Consider the following 12,497-nt stretch of genomic DNA (forward strand, 5'->3'; position numbering starts at 1 on the left):
AAAAAAAAAAAAAAATACATCAGCCTACCATCAGTGGAGTCAACACTGACTACTTGGAACTATGTAAGGTTCACTGTAAACACTCACGGATTTAAACAACCTACTCTTTCCAGAAGTGGTGCTGTGGCTCAAGTGGTAGAATAGTAGTCGAGCACAGAGAGGCTCAGGGACAAAGCCTGGGCCCTGAATTCAAGCCCCAGGACCAGCAAAAAATAATAAAAACGGTCTTCCCTTACCTACTGGGAAACCAAAGACACCAGACTGTGCAATCATAGATGGTTCAAGGGAGCTTTCTTGGTTAGCAATAGTGATATTTCGCAGCCTAAGGCTATCATAGAGGCCTTGGAGCTTTTGATACTGGCGATTACGCTCCATAAGTTTCTCAGAGATGTCACTGAACTTTTTCTTGTATTCTTCTAACACTTTCTTCATAGAGGTGACCTCCCCTTTCATAGAGGTTAACTCTACATCCTTGCTCTGTATTTGCTGAGTATATATTTTCTCCATCTGTTTCAGATGGCTTTCAGCCTTGCTGAAATTGTATTCCTGATAGAGACGTTCCTGATGTACCTGTCCCAAGACCAAGAAAAATTTTTAAGATTAAAAAATACAAAGATATATTATAAAACATCAAAAGGAAAAGATCCTGATATAGGGATATCATAATATATAGAACCAGGTTAAAATGCAATCAGAACAGTAAGATTATAAACATAACATTGTATTATTAAATGCATAGAAAAATACAAAGAAATTCTCTCAAACCACTACCATTAAAACACCAAAACAACAGCATGTCTTATTTAACAAGTGACTTCCATGCCATGATCTTGTTTAAGAAATCCTATTTCAGGAAGTGGCACTGTAGATCAAGTGGTAGAGCGCTAGCCTTGAGCTGAAGAGCTGAGGGACAGTGCCCAGGCCCCACAACCCACAAAAAAAAAAAAAAACTGGGCTGGGAAGGTGGCTCAGTGGTAGAGCGCTTGCCTTGCATGCACAAGGCCCTGGGTTCGATTCCTCAGCACCACATAAGCAAAAAGAAAAAAGCCGGAAGTGGTGCTGTGGCTCAAGTGGTAGAGCGCTAGCCTTGAGCTGAAGAGCTGAGGGACAGTGCCCAGGCCCAGAGTTCAGGCCCCACAACCGGACCCAAAAAAAAAAAAAAGACTGGCCCCTTCCTCAAGAAGCTCACCTTCCAGTAAGCGAAGAAAGTCAACAAATAGCAGAGTAATTAATAAGTACATGAGAAAGAAAAGTGCTTTGAAAGAAGAGAAAGTAGCAGAGTTGGGAAGAGTATGCTGAAAAGGGGGGTGTATGGGCGGGGAAGACTCAATATATATGCCCTGTCTTATTGACAAAGACTTGAATAGCCTCGTGGTTAGCTAGAGAATGAACATCTCAGGGAGAAAAGAAAATAAATAAATAAATAGAATAAAACAGGCTCTTCCTAGGCAATAAGGGAGAAATATTCTTTCTACCTGCTCAGCTAGTGAAGACTGGGACCAAATGCCATAGGGAACAAAGGAGAGGAAGTAAGCAGGGGAATTGGGTGGGGGACTGGGTTCAGGTCCTGCACAGCTTCTCAGGCCATTGAAGGACTTTGGACTTTACCCTGCATAGCTGGAAGTGATAAATGTGACTTCGGTGTGAATAGAACTTCTGTAGCCAAATGCTGAAAGCAAAATGGAGGGAGGAAAGCTGGAAAATGACCCAATCAGTGACAAAACTGCAAAGTGCAGGAATGTGATGTATTTTAGAGACAGTGACCCAGCATTTACTACAACGTTAGGATGATGTTTAGAGAGAAAAGTTAATGAATGCAAGGAGTCTGGGTTGAGTCCCTGAAATGATGGAATTGCCATACATAGACATGGGGAAAAGTGGGCCAAGTAGACACAGACTCCAATAGTAAATATGCTGCATACAAGATGTCCAGAAGATTCTAGGACACATAGCTTGCCTTGGCACCTTCCTGGCTTTCCCATCCATACTTTAGTCCAGACATCTATAGTTAGTCCAAGGCCTCCTACAGTTCCCCTAACCACTTCAATCCAGCTCCAGCTTCTGACTGGTTATTCTTAACCAGTCTACCATGCTCTCCCCTACTCAGTTGCCAGATGTTAATCAGTCAGGAGTATTCAGGAGCATGATCCACCAACTCCAGTACTGCCTGAACACGTGAGACAGGAACTAGCCAAGTCATCCAATATTGTCTTTGCTGCCCTGAACAAATGGCTGCCCTTTTTGCCATTTGTAGTCCCTCTGATAATATTTTTTCTTATTGTTCAGTCCTGGTTTCATAGGATTTCTTTCAGATTTCATCCGAAGACACATATGCACATTCATCACCAACGAACAATTACTGCTGCCTTCTTCTGGGAAGGACAGCTCTGCCTTCTATACCTAATGTCAAGGCCCTCTGCCAGCAGGAAATAGCCAAAAGAATCAGCACCCCTCTATAACTATCAATATTGGAATGTTAGATCTACCAGGGAAAAATGGCCCCTTCCCCTTTGTTCTACTTCCCTGCACATGTGGCCCTCCCCTAGGAGCCCCAACCTAACACCTGTAACCCAGGTAACTGGCACCCTTAGGGGCAGTGGGATGTTCCCCCAGGCCTCTGAGGTCATATCTTCATCTGCCTCAGTCACTTCCTTTGGACCGTGAGAGGCTCCCAGACTCTGAAGTCACTTCCACAGCGGCTGTGGCCATAACTTTTCCCCGCCCTCCCCCTATGTAATCTATCTCCATCAGTAGTTTTCCCCTCTACACACTTATGTTCTGCCAATAAACTCTTCTACATGAACAACCCTGTGGAGGTCTCCTTTCTCCAAACCTTACAATTAGTATGTGTGATACTGTCCTATTTTTACACAGAAAAGTGTGTATATAATATATATGCAAAAAAAATCTGAGTAAAGGATTTTTCTTCCTTTCAAATTTACACAAAACATTATTTGTAATTTTGTAAGCAACTTACTAAAATTTTCCATGCATATATAAAAATAAGAACCAGTGTATAATAGAAACTCCCAAAGAGAAATTAACATACAAACAAACCTGATATGTCCAGAAGGCCAGTGCTCGGGAACTAATGTCCAACACAATCTCTGGTCTCAGCCCTGCTAATACCATAGCTTTATATTCCTCTGATGGACTGAGTTCTGTGCGGACAATATCTAGTTTTCCAGAAAGGGTACTGTTACAGGCAGGGCAGATAGCTGGTGAACGACTAAACTCACCACTACCATGCTGATCACAGAAGATGTGAGAGCAGGCAGTAACCCATGCATACCCAGAGAGTTTGCAGCGACACTTTCGGTAATTACAAAGCAGCATATCTTCACACAAAGACATGATAAGGAGGTTGTCAGATCCTGAGAAGTCCTAATAAGAGGTAAATGAAAAGGCAAGTAGGTCAAATTGTAATTAAAATAAACAAGTGAAAATATTTTACCAATATTGAGTATTTTGTTTTAGTATATATTATAATCAATATTGATTTCAGAAATCCAACAGTCTCTTTTGATAGCATAAAAAAAACTAAAAGAAAAATATACAGGTGATCCCAAAACTTACTTGAACTTATATTTACAAAACATAAAATTGATTTATTCTGAATTTTTTCAAAATGCTGTACAATGAAGTTGCATCCATCTAGTCTCTAATACTTCTTGTGCAGTCACTCCTTCCATAATCCTCAACCCCAATCTGGTTCCCTCACCTGACTCACATTTCCTACTTTCTTCATCACATACATAAGAGTGTATTGAGTGTTCCCTACACTGTTAACTGCTATTTGTCATTCACTATCCAAGCCAAAATTCATTCTTTGCTAGAATATTTTAGTACATCTCAGACTTAACAAACGTAAAATTCCAAGCATGATTTCAGGCATTTCTTTGGAAAAATTACTAATTTCAACATTATTCACTGCTATGTTTTGACTTAAACGTTAAAAAAAAAAATATCCATTGGCTCACACCTATAATCCTACTTAATATCCCATCCAGTTCAGGCAAGAAAGCCCATGACTTTTATTTCCAATTAACCACCAAAAAGCCAGTAAAACTGTAGCTCAAGCAGTAGAGAACCAGCCTGAGGTCAACTGGCAGAGTGCTAGCCTTGAGCAAAAAAGGCTCAGGTATAGAAGCCGTAAGTTGGCTCTGTGGTAGAGTGCTTGCCTCGCACACATGAGGCCCTAGACCACATAAACAGAAAAGGCCAGAAGTGGTGCTGTGGCTCAAGTGGTAAAGCACTAACCTTGAGCTGAAGAGCTGAGGGGCAGTGCCCAGGCCCAGAGTTCAGGCTCCATGACCGACAAAAAAAAAGTTCAGGTACATTCCTGAGTTCAAACCTCACAACGGGCACCAAAAATTAAAAAACTGCAGCCTGGGTCCCAGGGTCACTCACACAGATGCCTGCATCCGTTCCCACAGGTAAAAGTCATCTAGCAGCCCATAAGAGTAATTTTTGCCTCCAGACCACAGAGTAAGCAGGAGCGAGCAGCTTTTCCCGTGGAACCTTCCCCCAGAAACTTGGGAGTGGCAGCCAACTTCCTATTCCCCACAACTGGGAAAATGCGCGCTTCTTCACGGCCGTACAACCTGGAGGCCAAATTTTTGAGAATAAACTCACAGAAAATTGTCAAAATTCCAACTTGCTCTCCACACTCAGCAAATAAAATAATGAGCACAACAATACGAAGAGAAAAAACTTACAGCCAAACACCACCTCAGGAGCTCTGCTAACACGTGACCACCCGGCTGCTCTGACACTGAATCAGAGCGCGTGCGCAGAGCCGCGTGGTGCCTCCTGGGTAGCGAATATGCTGGGATAGATGGATGTTTGGGAGCTGGGGGGGGGGGGGAGCAGGATCTCACAAGGCGCAGGCGCGGGATCTGATCTACAAGGACAGGATAGGAGGCCTGTAGGAGTGGGTCTCACAGAGCACAAGCTTGAGCGTGGGCTCACCAGGGGCCTCACCGCTAGCTGCAGCCAGTATGAGTACAGTTCATGAAGGGTGGGCAGGTAGGCAGCAAAGGCTTTGTAAGTAATCAGGAATAATTCTAGAAATTGTGTGACACTGGAAACAGTAACTTTTCCTTGACTCAGCATTACAAATATTCAGAAACTGCTTGAAAGAAAGTCATTTGGATCTGTTGGTCATACTTGGAGGTAATCAGGAGTCCAGATTTTGGCAGTACTAAAGCCTGAATTCAGGGCTGGGAAGGTGGCTCAGTGGTAGAGTGCTTGCCTTGCATGCATTAGACCCTGGGTTCGATTCCTCAGCACCACATACACAGAAAAAGCCAGAAGTGGCGCTGTGGCTCAAGTGGTACAACACTCGTCTTGAGCTGAACAGCTGAGGGACAGTGCCTAGGCCCAGAGTTCAAGCCCCATGACCGACAAAATAAATAAATAATAAAGCTTGAATTCGGGGCCTCAGGCTTGCTCGACTCGCAAACTTACTCAGTTGGTGTGCCACGACTGAAGCCATGGCTCCAGACCTGGTTTTTCTTGATTATTTTTGGAGATGGGATCTCTAGGAATCTCTCACCAAGGCTGGTTTCCAACAGTCATTCTCTGGATCCCAGCATCCTCAGTAGCTAGCTCAGTATCCCTGACATTAAACTGGCATAAGCCATATCATTTGGCTTGCTGATAGTCTTTAAAACAATGATACTGCTTTAGTCTAATGTTCTTACCTATCCTTTGCTTTTGGGTTTTGTGCTGTTTTTTTTTTGTCAGTTATGGGGCTTAACTCAGGGCCTATGCACTGTCCTTGAGTGCTTTTGCTCAAGACAAGCAATCTACCGCTTCAACCACAGCTCCACTTCCAATTTTCTGGAGTCTCACAGAGTTTCCTACCTGGACTGGCTTTGAACTGCAATCCTCAGATTTCAGCTTCCTGAGTAGCTAGGAGACAGGGCAAACCACTTCACTTTGCTTTTTAATGCTTACCTCTAGCAATAATGATTTTTTAAACATACAGACTTAAGAGATCAGACTTAAATGTGACTGAGAGGGGTTGAAGAGTACTCAGGTTTCAAACCTTAATGCTCACTTTTAGAGCCATCTTTCCATTTTCAGGATGTCACCCTAAATGAATTAGTAACCAATTCCATCAGCCACACTATGGATAACATGCTACAAAGCTTTTCCGCAAGATGTGAATCCATTAAACTTTTTTCCTTCAAACAAGAACCTTCTCTACTTAAGCAGCATTTTATTACTAATTTAATGCTACTGTCCCAAGTTGCAGTCAAGTAACATAGTAAGTCCATATATAAGCTGTGTGCTCCTACCACATTATTTTGGCTAATTAGGTCTTTGGTACATTTTCTGGTTTCAACTATGCCAAATATAGAAATATTTAAGTATAAAAAAGCATGATCTCATTGAAAATTTAAAAAGATTGCATAGCATTCAAATTTCAACTCCATACCTAACTGTAGTCCTACCCAAGTCATATCTTAATTATAATATAAATCTCTTCTTGGTGATGTGTCCCAGTAGCACATAGGTGAATTTGTTAAAATTAAAATTATATAAATGTAAGTACAAGTATAAATAAATTTAGTTACCCCTACCTAACATAAAGAATCTGAATAGGGCTGGGAATATGGCTTAGTGGTAGAGTGCTTACCTAGCATGCATGAAACCCTAGGTTTGATTCCTCAGTATCACATAAACAGAAAAAGCCAGAAGTGGCACTGTAGTTCAAGCGGTAGGTAGGGCACTAGCCTTGAGCTGAAGAGCTGAGGGACAGTGCCCAGCAAGGCCAGCGCCCAGACCCAGAGATCAACCCCCCACGACTGACAAAAAAAGAAAAAAAATGTGCAGGAAAGTATGTATGACTCACACTAGTAAACCTACCTTCTTGGGGGGACTGATATCTGGAGGCCTGAAATTCAAGGCCAGCCTAGGAAGAAAAACTTATTATTATTAGACACTTTCACAACAAAGTGGATGCTGTCTTCTATGCCTGCTATAGCTAAACTTGGAAGGCTAATAGAGGTAGGATTAAGACCCTATCTCAAAGGTAATCAGGAAAACTCAGGATTAGAACTGTCACTAATGACTAGTGCCTGTAATCCTAACTACTCAGAAGGCTGAGATCTGAGAATCACTATTTAAAGGCAGCCGGCATAGAAAAGTCCAGGAGACTACCAAAAAGGCTTAAGTACAACTGTGGCTCAAACAGTTGAGTGCTATCTTTGAACAAAAAGCTAAGGACAGCACCCATGCCCTGGGTTCAAGCCCCAAGACTGGCACAAAACAAAACAAAAAAAGGCTGGAGATGTGGTTGGGTGGTAAGAACACCTATTTCAGCAAATACAAGATGTACTCAAATCTCAGCAACAGAAAAAAAAATCTATTAATAAAACTATACATAAGAAAAATATGGGCTGGGAAGGTGGCTCAGTGGTAGAGCACTTGCCTTGCATGCCAGAGGCCCTGGGTTCGATTCCTCAGCACCACATAAACAAAAAAGAAAAAAGCCAGAAGTAGCGCTGTGGCTCAAGGGGTAGAGCACTAGCCTTGAGCTGAAGAGCTGAGGGACAGCACCCAGGCCCAAAGTTCAAGCCCCACGACCGGACCAAAAAAAGAAAAAAAAAAGAAAAATATTTGTAGACTCTATTTTAAAAATCAACTTACTTTTTTCATATTTCTCAATATATAGCTGATTTGACAATCATTCTTCACTTACTCTAAAGGATCAAACACCATAATCACATATTAAGAGGATCTATGTGTACTCACTTTAACATACACATATAATTATTATCTATCAGTCCAAGTACCAGTTAGTTCATGTATTGCAATTAAAACAGTTGCTATTTCCAACAATGTTTTTAGATCACGGAAAAAAAAAATGAATCAATGAAGATTTTTTAGTATTTCTTCTGGGTCAGATATTAGGATCTAGGAATAATAGAAAATATTACTCTTTTTCTTGCCACCTTTTACATTTTACAGGGTGATTCAGTAAAAACACTTCTAGCTTTCATCTTTACCATGTATTTTGGGGCTGGCAACTTAGCTCAATAGTAGAGCACTTGCCTGCCAGATGTTTAATTCCCCAGTCACATACAATCATTTACCTTTATGTTGTAAAGAAAGTTTGGGAGTGTTTTTGTTTTTGTTTTCTATTTTTTGCCAGGCCTCAGGCTTGAAATCAGGGCCTGGGCACTTTTCCTGAGCTTCTTTTGCTCAAGGGTAGGACTCTACCACTTGAACCACAGTGCCACTTCCAGTTTTTTTCTGTTTATATGGTGCTAAGGAATAGAACCCAGGGCTTCATGTATTCTAGGCAAGCCCTCTGCCACTAAGCCATACTCCCAGCCCAAGAAAGTTATTTTTAAAGTTCCTTGAAATGTGAGATATACTAAAAAAAATTCAGTAAAACATTATGATACAAACATTTTTGATTCAAAGTATAATGTTTTAGCAACACCCAGGATCAATTGACTATAGCTTTCTTTTATATAGCCTAAACCAGAGCTATTCAAATATTATCACAACCAAAGAATTTTCTAATTATATTACTGTATTAAATCTTCTTTGCAAGTACTTTTTTTTCCACCAGTGCTGGGGCTTCAACTCAGGGCCTTGTTCTCTGGTTTAACTTTCTCTCAAGATTGGTGCTCTTGCTGGGCTTATGCCAGTAATCCTAGCTACTCATGATCTGAAGATCATGGTTCAAAGCCAGCCCAGGCAGGAAAGTCCATTGACACTTTTTTTTTTAAATTTTGTCAGTCGTGAGGCTTGAACTCTGGGCCTGGGCACTGTCCCTCAGCTCTTCAGCTCAAGGCGAGCACTCTACCACTTGAGCTACAGCGCCACTTCCGGTTTTCTGGTGGTTTATTGGAGATAGGAGTCTCACGGTTTCTCCTGCCCGGGCTGGCTTTGAACCGCGATCCTCAGATCTCAGCCTCCTGAGTAGCTAGGATTATAGGCGTGAGCCACCAGCGCCTGGCTCCATTGACACTCTTATCTCCGATAAACCACTCAGAAAACCAGAAGTGGCAGAGTGGTTCAAGTTGTAGAGTGCAAGCTTTGAGCTGAAAGCTGAGGGACAGCATTCAGGTCCAGAGTTCAAGCTCCATGACCAACAACAAAAAAAAGATTGGTGCTCTACCTCTCAGAGAGCCACACTTCTACTCTGGCATTTTGGTCAGAGAAGTCTCAAGGACTTTCCTGCCCAAGCTGGCCTCAAACTGTGATCCTATCCTCAGATCTCACCCCCCTAAGTAGCTAGGATTACAGCTAGGCCACCAGCACACAGTTAAAAATACATTTTTTGGTTTTGCTTTGTGCCAGTCCTGGGCTTGAAACCAGAGCCTGGGCACTGTACCAGAATGGTTTTGCTCAAGGACAACACTTTACCACTTGAGCCATACCTCCATATCTGGATTTTTGGTGGTTAATTGGAGAGAAGAATCTCACAGACTTTCCTTCTGAGTCGGTTTAAAACTGTGACCCTTAGATCTAAGCCTCTTATAGGATTACAGGGCCTGAGCCACCAGCACCAGCTCAAAGGTACATTTAAAATCTAGAATTACTACCTGCTTTTTGTTTGACTCTGCAAAAATCAGAAGGTACTAATGGACAGCCACCCTGTCTTCATGGTGCCCTGAGTGAAGACAAGCCACTTTTGTATACTATGGACCAAAACCCCACTGCCGAAGCTCCAAGCAGTGAAAGGACAAGCCATTCAAAGTTTATCTCCAACTTACCTATTTTTAAGAAACACTTATAAAAATAAAAATACCAGAAATGCTCTTCTATGATAGGAATCATTACACTTAAATAAGAACTAGAAGAGAAGGCGAAGGGTGACATTACCCAAGAAGCATTGTACTTACAACCTGAATTATGGAATTGTAACCACTTAGCACAATTTAATAATAATAATAATAAAGAACTAAAGACAGCATTACTGATTATTTGATATAGCTAGTAAAAATAACAAGTTAATGTCAAGAAAGATCAACTAAGAAAATGGAATTGAGGGCTGGGAAGGTGGCTTAGTGGTAGAGTGCTTGCCTTGCATGCCTGAGGCCCTGGGTTCAATTTCTCAACACCACATAAGCAAAAAGAAAAAAGCCTGAAGTGGCACTGTGGCTCAAGTGGTAGAGCGCTAGCCTTGAGCTGAAGAGCTGAGGGACAGAGCCCAGACCCAGGTTCCGGCCCCACGACCGGACCCAAAAGAAAAAAAAAGAAGAAAATGGTATTGAGCCGGGCGCCAGTGGCTCACGCCTCTAAACCTAGCTACTCAGGGGGCTGAGATCTGAGGATGGAGGTTCAAAGCCAGCCCAGGCAGTAAAGACCATGAGACTCCTATCTCCAATAAACCACTAGGATGCCAGAAGTGGCGCTGTGGCTCAAGTGGTAGAGCGCTCGCCTTGAGCTGAAAAGCTCAAGGACAGCACCCCAGGCCCAGAGTTCAAGCCCCACGACCAACAAAAAAAATAAAATAAATAAAATTAAAAAAAAAGAAAATGCTATCGTAACTATAGATACAGATGTATAGTCCTATTACCATACAATCTAATATACACATGAACTGATAATAAAATAGCTAACATTTATACATCATTACAATGTTTTATAGTATTCTACACTCCATTCATTTCTCTAATTCAATCTTTCCAGTAATCACCCTTAAGTCAGATAATATCATATTCTAAGACATAAAGTTAGGAGACGAAGGGGCTGGGAAGGTGGCTCAGTGGTAGAGTGCTTGCCTTGCATGCCTGAGGCCCTGGGTTCGATTCCTCAGCACCACATTAGCAAAAAGAAAAAAGCTGGATGTGGCGCTGTGGCTCAAGTGCTAGCCTTGAGCTGAAGAGCTGAAGGAGAGCGCCCAGGCCTAGAGTTCAAGCCCCACGACAAGACCCCAAAAAAACAAAACAAAACAAAGTTAGGAGACTAAGAAGTTAAGAAATATGTCACAAGAAAGTCTGAGACTCTCATCTCCAATTAACCTCCAGAAAAACAGGAAATGGTGCTTCGGCTCAATTGATAAACTGTTCACCTTGAGCTGAAGATCTCAGGGAAAGCACCCAGGACAAGACCCACAGCTGACAGAAAAGAAAAAAAAAATGGAAAAAAAATAATTTAGGCAGAAATATATTATTGGTCTATAAATTATTTTTAAATTCATATGTCATGAAAAGTCCATTTCAATAAATCTATCATAACCTTTAACTGACTATAGTATAGCCATTTATGATTTATAAGTAATCTTATAGACTGATAAAATACAAACTGTCAACATAAATAACTGATAGAATTAGAACAGTTACTAGTGGCTTTTCCTTTTTGTAGTGCTTAAAATTTTAGACTTTAGCTGTCTCAGAGATTATCCCAAAGATTAAAGTGCAAAGTCCAGGTCATAGTGCCAGATTCATAATTCCAAGATATAGGGTTTATGTGTCACCACAGGCTAAACTCCAGAGACTAACAAGCTGAATTCAATTTTAATCGTTGCCCTTGGCTTTTGTCTGCTCAGAACATGTGTTTAACATCAGGTAGATCCTCTGAAACACGGAGTAACATGCATTTCATCATGGCAAACTGGAAATGAATAAGGGCAAACAATCTGATTCTTTTTCAGTCAACCAGAAAAACATACAGCAAGGATTGAACTGGGATTTTCCTCAACTACAAAATTTCAGCCACACTAACACTGAGCGGATTCATATCTTTCAAGGGAAAACAAAATGTGTGTTTTTATAATCTTACAATTACCTCTGATATCAAATTAATTCAACTTCATTCTAGAAATCAGGTTGAATAACAGAAACAGCCATCTAGTATCATCTCTGGGGGGAAAAAAGTAAATATACAAAGGTAAAAATTCATAATTCATACCAGCATACTCCACATCAAAACATGAAGAAAAGTAAAGTTACTGCCTTTCCTTTATTTAAATTTCCATTTAGTAAGAAAAATTATTTGAATTCGATGACTTTTAAAGTGCCCAAGCTCACCATTTTTTTTTGGGGGGGGGGTTCCGCCATGGGGGTCTGAACTCTGGGCCTGGGCACTGTTCCTCAGCTCTTCAGCTCAAGACTAGCGCTTTACCACTTGAGCCACAGCGCCACTTCCGGCTTTTTTCTTTTTGCTTATGTGGTGCTGAGGAATCAAACCCAGGGCCTCAGGCATGCAAGGCAAGTAAGTGCTCTACCACAGAGCCACCTTCCCAGCCCTTCCTGAGCTCTTTTGCTTAAGGCTAGCAATCTACCACTTCGAGCCACAGTGCCACTTCTGGTTTTCTGGTGGTTAATTAGAGATAAAAGCCTCATGTACTTTCCTGCCCAAGCTGGTTTTGAATTATAACCCTCAGATCTCAGCCTCTAGGATTATAGGCAGGAGTCACCAGTGACCAGCTTAAGGAATTTTTAAAGATCAAATAAAATTATACAGTAAAGCTATCCAACCTGTAAAAGGCTATAGAAGTCAACCATTTCACAATAAGTATGCAAAGA

At 41.5% G+C, this 12,497-nt stretch overlaps 1 protein-coding gene across 12 annotated transcripts in view; it reads right to left on the minus strand.

Moving 5' to 3' along the window:
* Positions 1 to 12,497, minus strand: part of Ccnb1ip1 (cyclin B1 interacting protein 1, E3 ubiquitin protein ligase) — a 29,581-nt gene that overhangs the window by 2,999 nt on the left and 14,085 nt on the right. For 4 of the 12 annotated variants that reach the window (XM_013035722.1, XM_013035723.1, XM_013035721.1 and 1 more), the window contains 4 exons: positions 11,758 to 11,831; positions 6,877 to 6,922; positions 3,058 to 3,384; positions 237 to 570 (listed from right to left, as the gene is read on the minus strand). In XM_013035722.1, the coding sequence (XP_012891176.1) occupies positions 237 to 570; positions 3,058 to 3,354 (631 nt within the window). In that variant the 5' untranslated portion in view covers positions 3,355 to 3,384; positions 6,877 to 6,922; positions 11,758 to 11,831. Of the gene's footprint in view, positions 1 to 236; positions 571 to 3,057; positions 3,385 to 4,474; positions 4,605 to 4,718; positions 4,899 to 6,876; positions 6,923 to 11,041; positions 11,088 to 11,757; positions 11,832 to 12,497 lie in introns of those variants that run through there. The other 8 variants (XM_013035724.1, XM_013035728.1, XM_013035733.1 and 5 more) reach the window with 8 other exon arrangements.

Source organism: Dipodomys ordii, unplaced genomic scaffold (assembly GCF_000151885.1).
Source record: "Dipodomys ordii isolate 6190 unplaced genomic scaffold, Dord_2.0 Scaffold218, whole genome shotgun sequence".
In the NCBI taxonomy this organism is placed as follows: Eukaryota; Metazoa; Chordata; class Mammalia; order Rodentia; family Heteromyidae; genus Dipodomys; species Dipodomys ordii.